This window comes from Entelurus aequoreus, linkage group LG15, assembly GCF_033978785.1.
Source record: "Entelurus aequoreus isolate RoL-2023_Sb linkage group LG15, RoL_Eaeq_v1.1, whole genome shotgun sequence".
Lineage (NCBI taxonomy): Eukaryota > Metazoa > Chordata > Actinopteri > Syngnathiformes > Syngnathidae > Entelurus > Entelurus aequoreus.
This window is the reverse complement of record NC_084745.1, coordinates 38,296,981-38,314,589: the sequence shown is the minus strand read 5'-3', so window position 1 is coordinate 38,314,589 and position 17,609 is coordinate 38,296,981. Positions and strand designations below refer to the sequence as shown.

At 43.1% G+C, this 17,609-nt stretch overlaps 1 protein-coding gene across 1 annotated transcript in view; it reads right to left on the bottom strand.

Annotated features, from left to right (window-relative positions):
• Window positions 1–1,253: 1,253 nt before the first annotated feature.
• Window positions 1,254–17,609, bottom strand: part of LOC133630130 (receptor activity-modifying protein 3-like) — a 109,695-nt gene continuing 93,339 nt past the window's right edge. The window contains exon 4 of the mRNA XM_062021471.1: window positions 1,254–7,387. Within this exon, the coding sequence (XP_061877455.1) occupies window positions 7,132–7,387 (256 nt within the window). The 3' untranslated portion in view covers window positions 1,254–7,131. The remainder of the gene's footprint in view (window positions 7,388–17,609) is intronic.

Genomic DNA, 17,609 nt, shown 5'->3' with positions numbered 1-17,609 from the left:
AAGCATTAACCGTGTAGTTACATGTCCAGAGTAGTATTGTTGATCTTCTGTCTATCCTTCCAGTCAGGGACTTATTTGTTTTGTTTCTATATGCAGTAAAGCCCGATGCTATCACGTTAGCTCAGTAGCTAAAGTGCTTCACCGATGTATTGTCGTGGAGATAAAAGTCACTGTGAATGTCCATTTCGCGTTCTCGACTCTCATTTTCAAGAGGATATAGTATCCGAGGTGGTTTAAAATACAAATCCGTGATCCACAATAGAAAAAGGAGAGAGTGTGGAATCCAATGAGCCCTTGTACCTAAGTTACGGTCAGAGCGAAAAAAGATACGTTCTGCACTGCACGCTGGTCCTTCACTTTCACGTTCCTCATCCACGAATCTTTCATCCTCGCTCAAATTAATGGGGTAATCGTCGATTTCTCGGTCCGAATCTCTCTCGCTGCTGGTGTAAACAATAGGAAAATGTGAGCAGCCCTTCCTCCGGTGTCGTCACGCTACTTCCGGTAGGGGCAAGGCTTTTTTTTAACAGAGACCAAAAGTTGCGAACTTTATCGTCGTTTATCTATACTAAATCCTTTCAGCAAAAATATGGCAATATCGCGAAATGATCAAGTATGACACATAGAATGGATCTGCTATCCCCGTTTAAATTAAAAAAAATCATTTTAGTAGGCCTTTAAATTCTGCAAGCAAGTAATTTATGGCAATTATTTGCATTAATCAAATTTCAAAACTGTGATTTATCTAATTTTAAAGATGAATCATTGGACAGCACAAATAGTCAATACTCAATATTCAAGATGGTTTACGGTAAGAGGGGGAATCATAAGGCTCCATTCGTCGCGATATACCTGACTTATGAAAGGTGACAAATTGGGGGGTTGCACTATCCACTTTATCCGATGGCAGCTGAGTGTTAAATATCTCAAAATGTGTTTTGTGGCAATTCCAACTTTGACCACACCGTGGTTGCTGTGTAAACGCTTTCCGTGTTTTTTATCAGACTGCATTGCAAAATTATTAACACCCACCTTCCTCTCACACAAGATCCACCCAGGAGTGGGGCTATGTAAATTCCCCCCTACTTTGGGTTATGATCCAGGAGCAGTTTGTAGTCTTATGAAGCCATAATAAGTCATTTTGACAACATTATGTTTTGTACACTGAACATTTACAAAAATGCAAGGTCATTGTGAAGGAAACAGCGTAAAGTGTCAAGAAATAAAAACATAATGTGCATCCGGTCAACAGATAAACAATCCAGCTGGAATATAGCTAAACGAGGGGTGAACATTAAATGTCAAACTGGGATGATTTTTGTAAAAACAGTAATATTTACCTTTTATTGACACAAGTGAGGCACAGACTGAGGATCACAGCTACATTAAAACATCTCAGTGTTTACAGTATTTTATTCAACAGTATATAACAAGTTACACTTGTATAAAACAGCCACAAAAGACTCAAACTAGTTGAATCGTAGTATTGTCTGTGTGTCCTTTGCACTGGCGACTGTCTCTTCAGTAATCCAACAGGGGGGTGGAAACTTCCAGAATGTCTTTTTTGTCCAAGTTTGGGCTTCTTTTCATCCTGTTGTGTTTCATGTTAAAAATACTCAACAGATTCAGTCCGCTGGGAATCTTATTTCCAAGAGTTGAAAGAATTGGGTCACTGGGATGCTTTGGCCTTTAGCTGGGATACAGTGCTTCTGACATTACCCTCCATGCTCACTGGTCACTTTGAATGTCCAGCTGGCCATAGAAAGGTTCAAAGTCTTCACCAGATCATACTTTTTAAACCACTGGATACCTCTAAGGGAAATACAATAAATAGTTTTGGCAAATATACATTACTCTTACTAACGTGCATCTAATGAACTGTTTAGTACAAAACAAACTTTTGATTGAAGCCAACTTCACGTCTGCTCTTGTGTAATAACTGCTTGAGTATAAACTGGAATGCAGTGAATTCAAATCCTAAATTGCTTTCTCTCAACTCTTGGCACGTTACACCTTTGGCATGTGAAAGGGACACATTGGGCTTTTATTTGGAAGGTCAATTGATGTCAGAGACATCAACAAAGACAAAATTAGGCAGGTTGTTTTTAATTCTTGTGTTTTAGCCCTGAGACCACTCATAAATACAATAAGCATTTGTGTTTCTCAGCAGTGCCAATATTATGGCCAGTGGGTTTAGTTTTATTACCCATTTTGCCACAATGCCAACAATAGAATTGACACAGCTTTTGTGTTCTAAAGATTGAAATATGCTCTTGCGTTACGTCGCTTGCGTACTCCGATGGTGTCTTGGTTCATTTAGAGCAGGGCTATTCAACTGGCGGTGTGGGGGCAAAAGCCGGTCCAGCAGTAACACCAGACGTGGGAATTTGTTTTGCAGCTACAGCACTTTTGTTGTATACAGAACTTGGAACAGTGTAAGCATATTGGCAAATCTTTGCATTGACATTTTAACAATCTAAAAGCCAGGCATTTTACATAACAGGGCTATCCTGAAATTTGTAACTCAGAAACAAGAAATAACCCAAAAACAAAAGTTCAGTACAGAGGATGCTGGTTTTCATAATAGTGAAGGGAGAAATCCGGCTGCCCGGTCTTTAGAGTTCTGAAAATGTTGTGTCCAGAGCAATTTTATTGAATAGCCCCTGGTTTACAGCATTTGTTTACTTGCAAATCTCTTCCAAAAGACTAGAGGGCAGTCTTTTCTGAAGTGGTTAACCACAACCCTTGTTATTAGGGGTGTTCAAAAAATTGATTCACATTCAATTTATTAGTGATTAGCGATTATTAGTTATTCCAATTCGAAATCGATTCATAATTTTCCAAAATAGATTTTAAAAAAAAGAAAAAAATTATATTTTTTTATGCTATTTTTCTTTCTGTGTGGAGTGGACTCCCTGTGACTGTGTGGGTTCCCTGCGGGTACTCCGGCTTCCTCCCACCTCCAAAGACATGCACCTCGGGATAGGTTGATTGGCAACACTAAATTGGTTCTAGTGTGTGAATGTGAGTGTGAATGTTGTCTGTCCATCTGTGTTGGCCCTGCGATGAGATGGTGACTTGTCCAGGATGTACCCCGCCCTCCGCCTGAATGCAGCTGAGATAGGCTCCAGCACCCATGTGCCCCGAAAGGGACAAGCGGTAGAAAATGACCGGATGGATGATTAACATTGTGTGACTTTTGTAAATATCATTATAAATAAACTAAACATTTTTTTTAGGTCAACACTGTGCCTATTAAGTCGTACTTCAGCAGCCAAGAGGAGCTTTTGTAACTTGCAACCTCCATCCATCCATCTTCTTCCGTTTATCCGAGGTCGGGTCGCGGGGGCAGCAGCCTAAGCAGGGAAGCCCAGACTTCCCTCTCCCCAGCCACTTCATCCAGCTCCTCCCTGGGGATCCCAAGGCCAGGCCAGCCGGGAGAGATAGTCTTCCCAACGTGTCCTGGGTCTTCCCCGTGGCCTCCTACCGGTCGGACGTGCCCGAAACACCTCCCTAGGGAGGCGTTCAGGTGGCATCTTGACCAGATGCCCAAACCACCTTATCTGGCTCCTCTTGATGTGGAGGAGCAGCGGCATTACTTTGAGCTCCTCCCGGATGACAGAGCTTCTCACCCTTTCTCTAAGGGAGAGCCCCGCCACCCGGCGGAGGAAGCTCATTTCGGCCGCTTGTACCCGTGATCTTGTCCTTTCGGTCATGAACTTTGGGTCATGACCGAAAGGACAAGATCACGAGTGATCATAGGTGAGGATGGGAATGTAGATCGACCGGTAAATCGAGAGCTTTGCCTTCCAGCTCAGCTCCTTCTTCACCACAACGGATCGATACAGCGTCTGCATTACTGAAGACGCTGCACCGATCCGCCTGTCGATCTCACAATCCACTCTTCCCTCACTCGTGAACAAGACTCCGAGGTACTTGAACTCCTCCACTTGGGGCAAGATCTCCTCCCCAACCCGGAGATGGCACTCCTTCCTTTTCTGGGCGAGAACCATGGACTCGGACTTGGAGGTGCTGATTTCCATCCCAGTCGCTTCACACTCAGCTGCGAACCGATCCAGTGAAAGCTGAAGATCTTGGCCAGATGAAGCCATCAGGACCACATCATCTGCAAATAGCAGGGACCTAATCCTGCAGCCACAAAACCAGATACCCTCAACGCCCTGACTGCGCCTAGAAATTCTGTCCATAAAGGTTATGAACAGAATCGGTGACAAAGGGCAGCCTTGGCGGAGTCCAACCCTCATTGGAAACGGGTCCGACTTACTGCTGGCAATGCGGACCAAGCTCTGACACTGATTATACAGGGAGCGGACCGCCGCAATAAGACAGTCCGTTACCCCATACTCTCTGAGCACTCCCCACAGGACTTCCTGGGGTACACGGTCGAATGCCTTCTCCAAGTCCACAAAACACATGTAGACTAGTTGGGCAAACTCCTATGCACCCTCAGGACCCTGCCGAGAGTATAGAGCTGGTCCACAGTTCCACGACCAGGACGAAAACCACACTGTTCCTCCTGAATCCGAGGTTCGACTATCCGGCGTAGCTTCCTCTCCAGTACACCTGAATAGACCTTACCGGGAAGGCTGAGGAGTGTGATCCCACGATAGTTGGAACACACCCTCCGGTTCCCCTTTTTAAAGAGAGGAACCACCACCCCGGTCTGCCAATCCAGAGGTACCGCCCCCGATGTCTACGCGATGTTGCAGAGTCTTGTCAATCAAGACTGCCCCACAACATCCAGAGCCTAAGGAACTCCGGGCGGATCTCCTCTGTGGCCTTGCCACCGAGGAGCTTTTTAACTACCTCTGCAACCTCAGCCCCAGAAATAGGAGAGCCCACCACAGATTCCCCAGGCCCTGCTTCCTCATAGGAAGACGTGCTGGTAGAATTGAGGAGGTCTTCGAAGTATTCCCTCCACCGATCCACAACATCCGCAGTCGAGGTCAGCAGAACACCATCCCCACCATACCGGTGTTGATAGTGCACTGCTACCCCTTCCTGAGGCGACGGATGGTGGTCCAGAATCGCTTCGAAGCCGTCAGGAAGTCGTTTTCCATGGCTTCCCCGAACTCCTCCCATGTCCGAGTTTTTGCCTCCGCGACCGCTGAAGCCACACACTGCTTGGCCTGTCGGCACCTGTCTGCTGCCTCCGGAGTCCTATGAGCCAAAAGAGCCCGATAGGACTCTTTCTTCAGCTTGACGGCATCCCTTACCACTGGTGTCCACCAGCGGGTTCTAGGATTACCGCCACGACAGGCACCAACCACCTTGCGGCCACAGCTCCAATCGGCCGCCTCGACAATAGAGGTACGGAACATCGTCCACTCGGACTCAATGTCCAGCGCCTCCCTCGTGACATGTTCAAAGTTCTTCCGGAGGTGGGAATTGAAACTCTCTCTGACAGGAGACCCTGCCAGGCGTTCCCAGTAAACCCTCACAATGCGTTTGGGCCTGCCAGGTCTGTCCGGCATCCTCCCCCACCATCGCAGTCAACTCACCACCAGGTGGTGATCGGTAGAAAGCGCCGCCCCTCTCTTCACCCGAGTGTCCAAAACATGAGACCGCAAATCCGATGGCACAACTACAAAGTCGATCATGGAACTGCGGCCTAGGGTGTCCTGGTGCCAAGTGCACATATGGACACCCTTATGTTTGAAAATTGTGTTTGTTATTGACAATCTGTGACGAGCACAAAAGTCCAATAACAAAACACCACTCGGGTTCAGATCCGGGCGGCCATTCTTCCCAATCACGCCTCTCCAGGTTTCACTGTCGTTGCCAAAATGAGCATTGAAGTCCCCCAGTAGAACGAGGGAATCACCCAGGGGAGCACTCTCCAGTACTCCCTCGAGTGAATCCAAAAAGGGTGGGTACTCTGAGCTGCCGTTTGGCGCGTAAGCACAAACAACAGTCAGGACCCGTCCCCCCACCCGAAGGCGGAGGGAAGCTACCCTCTCGTCCACTGGGTTGAACTCCAACGTGCAGGCTTTGAATTGAAGAATTGCCACCCCTGCCCATCGCCTCTCACTGCCGGCAACGCCAGAGTGGAAGAGAGTCCAGCCCCTCTCAAGAGAACTGGTTCCAGAGCCCTTGCTGTGCGTCGAAGTGAGTCCAACTATATTTAACCGGAACTTCTCCACCTCACGCACTAGCTCAGGCTCCTTCCCCCCCAGCGAGGTGACGTTCCACGTCCCAAGAGCTAGCTTATGTAGCCGAGGATCGGACCGCCAAAGGCCCTGCTTTCGTCTGCCGCACAGCTCACACTGCGCCCGACCTCTATGGCCCCTTTTAATTTAATCATGAGGTGCCTAAAGATTCCCACCTCTACTAGCTAAGCTTTGTTGTACAGACCATGTCTCCTTGTACGAACGTTACATACACCTATTGTGCGCCTGCAACAACCATTTTGTGCCAGGCAGCTCATCCATTGTGGGCGAGCTGATCAATCTCCCTGCTCATTCAGTCAATGCTGTCATAAACTATTGTGTTACTTTTTTTGTGTTTTAGCCTTTTTACAGCATTTTCTCAATATGACTTCACTGAAAGCAATGGGCAAGCGTTGTGTGGTAAACAATGGCGACTGAAGCTCGATTATTTTTAGAGGTGCACTTAAGAGGCTTTGGATGGGGAGGAGCGAGCTGGCGTCAATAATGCAAGCTACGTGACACTCGAGCTTAATTCTGCTTTAACAGCTCTACGGATAGAACACCATAGACTTTCAACAAACCTTTTAAGATGCTAATGGACGTTTTCATGCATTCAATAATCTGAGAATAGCCTGGTTGGAGTCAAATATTCTACTTATCTCAGTCTACCCCAGGGCAGCTGTAGCTACGAAAGTAGCTTACCACCACCAGGTGTGTATGAATGATGGGTTCGTAACATGTAAAGCGACTTTGGGTACTTAGAAAAGCGCTATATAAATCCCAGGTATTATTATTATTATTATTACTTATCAAAATGGTTTTTGGTTGTGTTGGTAAACTTGTGCTACGGATTAAAACAAGACTGTTTTGTTTTTGTGTTATTATTACAAGAATTGCAGATCAACTGATCAACTCAAAACAAATTCCTTTGTTGTGTACGTTGATGGTTAGGCAATATTGTCTAAGCAAGGTTGTCGCTCCTCTTGCTGCGCCACACCACCAATGCAATCATAAATAAAGTGAGGAAAACGGGAATCAGGATGAGGATGGTTAGCGTGTTATCTGGAGGATCCACCCACGCCACCTGTTCCATGGTGCAGTTGGAGAAAAAGTGCTTGTGTATGCGGATGATGTAGCTCTCCACCAGTGGATTGGGCCAGTAGCAGTGCACGGTAAGGGATTTGGTCTCAGTGCAGAGGGTGAAGAGATGGTACTCGCTGTGGAGGCAGAAAAGAAAGGGATTAGAAGAAAATCACTCTGATCTCACTTTTAGAACTAGTTTTAGCAGACAACATCTTTTTTTGCCTAATTTCCGGCCTTGAGGCAAGAGAGCATCAGACTAATTTCGATATGAGTTTTTGGCATAGGTGGACACTGTCCTTTATTACGATGTTTCGACATGAAGCTTTCTAATACACAACTAATCAACAGCCCTTTTAGTTATTGAGGGCATCAGAGTTTCAGCAAATAATCCATCACTTTTTTATGGAATGTTTTGCTTTTTACTCCCTTTTTTGTCCTGCAGCTCTCCTGTGTTGCATCAAAACATCCAGAGGGTATTTAGGGACTTTATGAAGGTTTGAATTTTAGGATTTCAGGGTTTTATGCTGCAGAGTCCGATCATCCATGAGTGAGATCGGTCGATACCAATACCGAGCACAACTGCAGTCTTAACCGTAAATGTTTCAATGAATGCAACTGAGACTTTGACAAAGTCAACACAACATTTTAAATAGTTATTTATTCTCTTGTATTACCTACACTTGTTTGATTAAAACAAAGTAAATGGTACACAATAACCAAACAAAAGTAAAAACTAGTATCTACTACTCCAGTGGTTCTCAAACTTTTTTCACAAAGTATCACGTCAGGAAACACTTGGCTCTCCAAAAACCGCCATAATGACCAACGTTAAAATGCAGTAGCGCAGTAGGCCTAAATATTCATTAAAAACAAGGCAGATGTTTTATTTAACAAGTATATTTGGTATTCTGGACACTGTAACATTACACACAGTTTGAACAGTAACACTGTGTTTGAATGTTTAATTAAGTGACTCTTTGGTGTACCACTAGATGAGGTATGCATACCAGAGTTTAAGAATACCCGTACTACTCATTTACCATATTTTCAGGACTATAAGCTTCAGTAACGGCCATAATGATTTGTATTCAACAAATAGTTTTCATGTAACACCGACAGAGACGCTGACAAGGTGGGCTATTGTTGATTGTATGACGCCATCTTTTGGGTGAGTTCGCTCACTGCAGGTGCTGCGGGTTGAAAATTAATAAAAAATGCAACACTTTTGTGTTTGCTCTCATATTTCATGAGTTGAACTCAAATATGTAAAACATTTACTATACACACAAAAGGCCTATTCTTTTTAAATGTTGTTCACAAATCTGTCTAAACTGTGTGCTGTGTGTTAGTGAGCATTTCTTCTTTGCCAAGTTAATCCATCCCACTTTACAGGTGTGCCATTGCCTCACGCAGTGCAACACATTTCCTTCGCATAGAGTTGATCAGGTTGTTAATTTGTGGCCTGTGGAATGTGGAATTGCACAGCCATTCCTCTTCAATGGCTGTGCAAAGTTGCTAGATATTGGCAGGAACTGGAACAGGCTGTCGTATACGCCTATCAACAGCATCCCGAACATGTTCAATGGGTGACATGTCCGGTGAGTATGCTGGCCATGCAAAAACTCGGATGTTTTCAGATTCCAGAAATGTTTTACAGATCTTTGCAACATGGGGCCATGCATTGTTATGCTGCAACATAAGGTGATGGTCTCGGATGAATGGTCTCAGGACATCGTCACGGTATCTCTGTGCATTCAAAATGCCATCAATAAAATACACTTGCGTTCGTTGTCCATAACATACGTACCATAACCCCATCCCCACCATGGGCCACCCCACCCCCACAGTGTTTACAATGTTGATATCAGCAAACCGCTCTCCCACACGACGTCTCACACGCTTTCTGCCATCTTCCCTGAACAGTGAAAACCGTGATTCTTCCATGAAGAGAACACCTCTCCAACGTTCCAGACGCCATCGAATGTAAGCATTTGCCCATTTAAGTCGGTTACAACGACAAACTGCAGTCAGGTCGAGACCCCGATGCCGATGACGAGTATGCAGATGAGTTTCCCTAAGAAGGTTTCTCACAGTTTGGCAGAAATTATATGATTATGCAAAGCAATTGTTGCAGCCGCAGTCCGGGTGGCTGGTCTCAGACGATCATGGAGGTGCACCTGCTGGATGTGGAGGTCCTGGGCTAGTCTGGTTACACGTGGTCTGCGGTTGTGAGACCACTTGGATGTAATGCCCAATTCTCTGACACGCCTTTGGAGATGGCTTTTGGTAGATAAATAATAATAATGGATTAGATTTTATATCACACTTTTCTATTATTAGATACTCAAAGCGCTCACAGAGAAGTGAGAACCCATCATTTATTCACACATTCAATTTACAGGCAACAGCTCTGGTGGACATTTCTTCAGTCATCATGCCAACTGCCCGCTCCCTCAAAACTTGCAACATCTGTGGCATTGTGCTATGTAATAAAACTGAACATTTCAGATAGGCCTATTAATGTAGGCGCACCTGTGCAATAATCATGCTGTTTAATCAGCATCTTGATATGCCACACCTATAAGGTGGGATGGATTATCTTGGCAAAGAAGAAATGCTCACAAACACAGGTTTAGATATATTTGTTAACAATATTTCATAGGATTAGGTATTTTGTGTATATAGCTTTTGAGTTCAAAAACTGTTGTTTTGTGTACTTCCTATTTGATGCCTTGAACCGGAAGTATATTCTGTTTTGTCACTATTTGTCTATAACGTTTCTGCTCAAAAAGGTTCTTCATTTATCACTCCAAGCAATGTTTGTAAGTTTTACAATATAACTGAACCAATTCACACCTATTGAATCGTTCAATGTGTGATGTCTACAGGAATGTTTTCATGCATGTTCGTATGTGCTATTGTAATGTAATCAAGCTAACGTCATTAGCATTAGCAAATATTCTGACATGTTTACAAGTGTTTCTGTTAGTTTTTCTCTTCGAATGTTTTCATTCAACCAGGTCATTGTAATCTCAGGGCATTCAATCGATCGCAATTGGACTGTTTGGCTTGTCTTAGAAGACGTTTTGCCTCTCATCCGGGTAGGCTTCATCAGTTCATGCTCATAGACTTAGATTGGTCAGATCTAGTCTTAGACTTAGATTGGTCGGATCTAGTATTATTAACTGATAATAAATAGCATTCTTTTTGTGTTATTTCAGTTTTGTAAATTCACAAAAACGTCACCGTGGAGTTATTGAGTCTGTTTAGCTGATTGGAGAGCTAGCTTTGCATTTAGTGGGTCCATGATGATGACTTCTGTTTTTTGTTTGATCAGCCATTTTACTGCCATGTTACAGACACCGTTTGGAAACAATTGAGGTATGTAAATAAACATTCACAAAATCTTTCGTACCGGTATATACAGTATCTGTGGCTTATAGTCCGATGCGCCTATTATATATATATATTTTTTTTCTTCTAACATTTGGTGGGTGCGGCTTAAATACTGGTGCACTTTGTCCCCCAGAAAATATGGTGGTTTACTCTTTATTTTTTATTACGTACAATTGTTTGATAAAAAACAAAGTCAGTAGTACACGATAATTAGACAAAAGTAAAAACTAATACCTGCTATTCATTTAAATCATTTGGTTTTTGCCATTAAAGTCCTGTTGTGATGCTACTTGATCGGAACATCCCTAACTTAATTATTAGTGTTGTTTAAAGCTATCTTAGCGGTTAGCTCATCAATATGCATGCATGCTCCTGGCTTGCTCTCGGAGTGTAAAATGTTTAGCCTCGTCCTCCAGTGATAATGGTACATGTCCGATAATCATACTTAAAGGCCTACTGAAATGATTTTTTTTTATTTAAACGGGGATAGCAGATCTATTCTATGTGTCATACTTGATCATTTCGCGATATTGCCATATTTTTGCTGAAAGGATTTAGTATAGAACAACGACGATAAAGATTGCAACTTTTGGTATCTGATAAAAAAAAGGCTTGCCCCTACCGGAAGTAGCGTGACGTAGTCAGTTGAACATATACGCAAAGTTCCCTATTGTTTACAGTGATGGCCGCATGAAGTGAGAGAGATTCGGACCGAGAAAGCGACAATTTCCCCATTAATTTGAGCGAGGATGAAAGATTTGTGGATGAGTAAAGTGCAAGTGAAGGACTAGTGGGGAGTTGAAGCTATTCAGATAGGGAAGATGCTGTGAGAGCCGGGGGTGACCTGATATTCAGCTGGGAATGACTACAACAGTAAATAAACACAAGACATATATATACTCTATTAGCCACAACACAACCAGGCTTATATTTAATATGCCACAAATTAATCCTGCATAAAAACACCTGCGTGTTTGTTACGCTAGCTCCTAGCTCCTCTGCTAGCTCCTAGCTCCATAGAACACGCCAATACAATTCAAGCACCTGATCAACACACACAATCACTCAGCCCAAAAGACCGTTCACCTAACCCAAGGTTCATAAAGCTTATATATTTTTAAAAAGTTACGTACGTGACGCGCACATACGGTCAAGCTATCAAATGTTTAGCAGCCAAGGCTGCATACTCACGGTACCTGATATTCAGCTGGGAATGACTACAACAGTAAATAAACACAAGACATATATATACTCTATTAGCCACAACACAACCAGGCTTATATTTAATATGCCACAAATTAATCCTGCATAAAAACACCTGCGTGTTTGTTATGCTAGCTCCTAGCTCCTATGCTAGCTCCTAGCTCCATAGAACACGCCAATACAATTCAAACACCTGATCAACACACACAATCACTCAGCCCAAAAGACCGTTCACCTAACCCAAGGTTCATAAAGCTTATATATTTTTAAAAAGTTACGTATATACGCAAAAAAAAGTTGCGCACATACGGTCAAGCGATCAAATGTTTAGAAGCCAAAGCTGCATACTCACAGTAGCACGTCTGCGTCTTTGTCATCCAAATCAAAGTAATCCTGGTAAGAGTCTGTGTTGTCCCAGTTCTCTACAGGCGTCTGTGTATCGAAGTCAAAAGTCCTCCTGGTTAGAGTCTCTGTTATCCGAGTTCTTCCATCTTGACTGCATCTTTCGGGAATGTAAACAAAGAAGCGCCGGCTGTGTACTGTTGTTGCTGACTATGTCGAAAAATACGTCCATTTCGCACCGACAACTTTCTTCTTTGCTTGCTCAGCTTCCTTCTCCATAATGCAATGAACATGATTGCAACAGATTTACGAACACAGATGTCCAGAATACTATGGAATTATGAAATGAAAACAGAGCTTTTTCGTATTGGCTTCAATGTGGAAGGCATACCCGTGTTCGCCGGGCTACGTCACGCGCATACGTCATCCTCAGAGGCGTTTCGAACCGGAAGTTTAGCGGCAAATTTAAAATGTCACTTTATAAGTTAACCCGGCCGTATTGGCATGTGTTATAATGTTAAGATTTCATCATTGATATATAAACTATCAGACTGCGTGGTCGGTAGTAGTGGGTTTCAGTAGGCCTTTAAGATACTAAGGAATACACTGTATTTGCTGTAATGGAAGTGAAATGCATTAGCTTTGGGAAGCGGCTCCACAGTGCTGCTTGTCAGCTGGGGGAGTAAAAATAAATAGTGTCAGCCAGAGGGGATCAGCGATTGTGATCGGCATTAAAAGGCATTAATCGGCAGTGGCGATCAAAAGCTTTTTCACTGATGGCCAATGGATCAGCACATTTTCATATTCATTACAGTTGAATTTTATCAATCCATGTATCCTAATCCCTCTTCCTTGAGCCTGAATTGTAGTTTCTAATCTTGTTCACCAGTGGTTTAGGTATCTTAGCAGATCAGTGCAGCACTCTGATGTCATGCAGCAGGACTTACTGGAAGGCTGCTCGTGTGTGATGAAAAAATAACAATGATCACATGTTTGCCATTAAATCAAGTGATCTCTGTATAACTAATAGGCCACGCAGAATACATTTCTCACTTTCTCAACTTGAAAACAATAGCAATGAAAGTGTGTCCACTTTTTTAAAAATTATTGTATTAAGGGATACTGCACAGTATAAAGTTAAAGTACCACTGATAGTCACACACACACTATGTGTGGTCAAATTACTCTCTGCATTTGACCCATCCCCTTGTTCCACCACCTGCGAGGTGAGGGGAGCAGTGAGAAGCAGTGGTGGACGCGCTCGGGAATGATTTTGGTGATTTAACCCCCAATTCCAACCCTTGATGCTGAGTGCCAAGCAGGGAGGTATGGGTCCCATTTTTATAGTCTTTGGTATGACTCGGCCGGGGTTTGAACTCACGACCTACCGATCTCAGGGCGGACACTCTAACCACATATATATAATTGACAGAACAGTGAATTCTAAACCATACTTGCCAACCCTCCCGTTTTTACCGGGAGACTCCCGCTATTCAGCACCTCTCCCGATAACCTCCCGGCAGAAATTTTCTCCCGACAAACTCCCGGTATTCAGCCGGAGCTGGAGGCCACGCCCCCTCCAGCTCAATGCGGACCTGAGTAGGGACAGCCTGTTCTCACGTCCGCTTTCCCACAATATAAACAGCTTTCCTGCCCAATGATGTCATAACTGTAGAATGATCACGTCGTAGAATTTCTGACCTTTTGACCTATATTTTATGTATGTCAAGAATGTATGCTCATTTTGATTTCTCTTCTATTCTGTGGGACAAAAGTGAATTTTAAGTCATGCCAACCTGTCTACAGAATGTGTTGACTGTCTAAAGGATTCGAGTTGTTATGGAAAAGATAGGGAAAACAAAAAAGACATTGACGCACTAACAAGAGAGATAAGAAAGGGATAAAGTCAAACGAAGAGAGTGTTTTGGTAGCCATTATTCCATGCTGTCGGGCGCGCCCAGGGGAAAACTTTCTGTGTGCTCGACAACTCAACCCAACCATTGTACCATTTGATTATGAGTAAAATAAAACTCTTGTGTTAAATCTACTTTGGTTCTCATTGACAACCTGGACTTTCCACTACAATCGAGGGCGAGTTCTTGGTTTCTTATGTGGGTTTATTGTTAGGCAGTTTCATTAACATCCTCCCAGCGCGGTAACAACACACAACAACAGCAGTCACGTTTAGTCTACCGAAAAGCAGTTCGTCTGCCGTAAACAGCAATGTTGTGACACTCTTAAACAGGACAATACTGCCATCTACTGGATAGCCTCCAGTACACTAAAATTCAAGTATTTATTGTATTTATATGTATAATAAAATAAATAAATATATATATATATATATATATATATATATGTGTGTGTGTATATATATATATATATATATATATATATATATATATATATATAGTTAGAATTCACTGAAAGTCAAGTATTTCATACATATATATATATATATATATATATATATATATATATATATATATATATATATATAAATATATATATATATATATATATATATATATATATATATATATATATATATATATATGAAATACTTGAGTTGGTGAATTCTAGCTTAAATATGTTCCCCTCTTAACCACGCCCCCAACCCACGCCCCCACCCCCAACCCCCACCTCCCGGTATCGGAGGTCTCAAGGTTGGCAAGTATGTTCGAAACACTGACGGAAAACTACATCATTAATGTCAATTTCAGCGATATTATTTTAAATGTGTCTTTCTCTTTTGCAATTGAGCTCTTAAGCATAATATGAATAAGGGATTTAATGATAAACATGATTTTTAACCACGATACAACTGCAGAGAGTTAGTAGACATTGGACACCTCACGATTCGATCTGTTTCCGATTCTTGCGGTGAATATTCAATTCAGAATCGTTTCTCAATTCAACACAATTCTCGATTCAAACCAATTCTCACAATGTATTACTTGACATAATACTTATAAACCTTTTCAAAACAGGTTACTGGTTACAAATCCTACTTTTGGTTGCTGACGTCTGCTGTATATGCGCAGAGAGTAAGCTTAGAAATGGCCTAAAGACATATTTTAGTAAAATTGATTCTTTAAAAAATGTGTTTTCATTATTTTCAAAACTCGATTCATTTTTGTTTTTTTTATCGATTTTAGAAAAAAATAAAAAATACATTGAGAATCCAAATACATTAGAATTGCGATTCAGATTTTTTGGAGCACCCATAACAGTTAATACTATCGTTTTAAATTAAATTATTGTAAATCTTTGATTAATAACCGCACTTTGATAAATCACAGACCAGCTAGCGCAGTACTTCTCAAGTATGGGGACAATATCTTTTAAGCCATATGTGTTTGTATTTATCCATACAAACCACTCTATGAGTTGCTGGCACCAGAACTTGCATGCCACTAGCTGAAGACATCTGTTTTGTTTTCTCACACTCTCCTCCAGACACCTTATCATGCCCGCCCCACTATATAGATACTGGTACAGTGATTATAAAACTGTATTTCAAGTACTCAAGCATGTTTTAGCACAACCAATAGAAGGCAACCAATTTACTTTCCAAGTTGAGCTTGTTGATTAATTTGAGTGGATTAAAGATTCAAGATTCAAGATTGTTTATTGTCATATGCACAGTTAAACAGACAGTTTGCCGTACAATGAAAATCTTACTTTGCTAGTCCACCCTTCAACAAGTCACTTGGTAATTAGCTAAAAAATAAAAATACAAATAAAAATGTATATACAAGGCACAGTAAGTAACATTACATTATTGCACATTCTGATTGACAGTCAACAGTATAAATATGGAGGTGACATTGGGTCACAGCAGCAGTTAAAGTGTCTTTAGTGATCAAAGGTGAAAAGTGTCTACAGTGATGGTTCACAGTTCGGGGGTGGTCATGGTAGCTGTCTTTTGTTCAAAAAGATACAAGTAAAATGGGGGAAGGGGGGGGGTGTAGCTAGCATTCACAAGTTAGCATTCACAAGCCTGATGGCCTGTGGGTAGAAACTGTTTGTTAGTCTCATAGTCCTGGATTTCAGGCTCCTGTATCGTCTGCCTGATGGTAGGAGGCTGAAGAGACTGTACTGGGGGTGTGTACTGTCCTTTATGATGTTGTGTGCTCTCCTGGTGGCCCTGGTAGAGTACATGTCCTGTAGTGAGGGGAAGGCCGCTCCTGATATGTACTGAGCAGTTTTAATCACTCGCTGGAGTGCCTTCCTGTCCTTATTAGTGCAGTTTCCATACCAGACCGTGATTGAGCTGGTAAGGACACTCTCAACCGTACTTCTATAGAAGTTGCTGAGAATTTTGGGTGGCATGCCAAATTTTCTCAACCTTCTTAGGAAGTACAGTCGCTGCTGGGCTTTCTTTATTGTTTGTTGGGTGTTGTGATCCCAGGTGAGGTCCTCGCTGATGTGGGTCCCGAGGAAATTAAAGGTTTTCACCCTGTCCACCTTTGTCCCCCCCTATGTACAGAGGTGTGTACTGTGCACTCCTTCTCCGTGGGTCAATAATAATCTCCTTGGTCTTGTCTGTGTTCAAGGAGAGATTATTATCCTGGCACTAGGCCACCAGTTCCGCTACCTCCCTTCAGTACGCTGCCTCAGCTCCCCCGGTGATCAGTCCGACAACCGTAGTATCATCTGCAAACTTGATGATACTGGTGTTGTTCTGGGAGGCCAGAAGAGGGTGTACAATAGGGGGCTCAGCCCGCAGCCTTGGGGGGGTCCCTGTGCTTAGAACCTTTGTGCCTGATGTCTGGTTGCTGATTCTGACTGACTGGGGCCGGTTTGTGAGAAAGTTCAGGACCCAGTCACAGAGAGCCACAACAGTGAGGAGTTTGGCAGTGAGTTTTTGTGGGATGACCGTGTTAAAAGCAGAGCTGTAGTCAATGAATAATAGCCTGGCATAGGTGTCCTTGCCCTCTAAGTGGGTGAGGGTGGTGTGGATGACGGTGTTGACTGCATCCTCAGTGGACCGGTTCTGCCGGTAGGCAAACTGTAGAGGGTCCAGTGTGTCTGGGATAGTCTTCTTCATGTGTGACATGACTATCCTCTCGAAGCACTTCATCACTATTGGGTTGAGTGCAACAGGGCGATAGTCATTCAGACGGGTCACAGTGTTTTTCTTTGGCAGGGGCACGATGGTGGTGGTTTTGAAGCAGGTGGGCAGCTTGTGCTAGTGACAAGTTGTTTATGTCAGCAAGTACGTCAGCCAGCTCTGATGAACACACCCTGAGGGCCTGGCCAGGGATGTTGTCTGGGCCGGCTGCCTTCCGTGGGTTTGTTCTCCTCAGAACTGTACGTACCTCGTCTGTTGTCACAGTGAGTTGTGGGTCCTGTGTGCGCTCCATGGTCAGAACCCCTCTCTGTTGGTTGGTGTTGAGGACCACGAAGCAA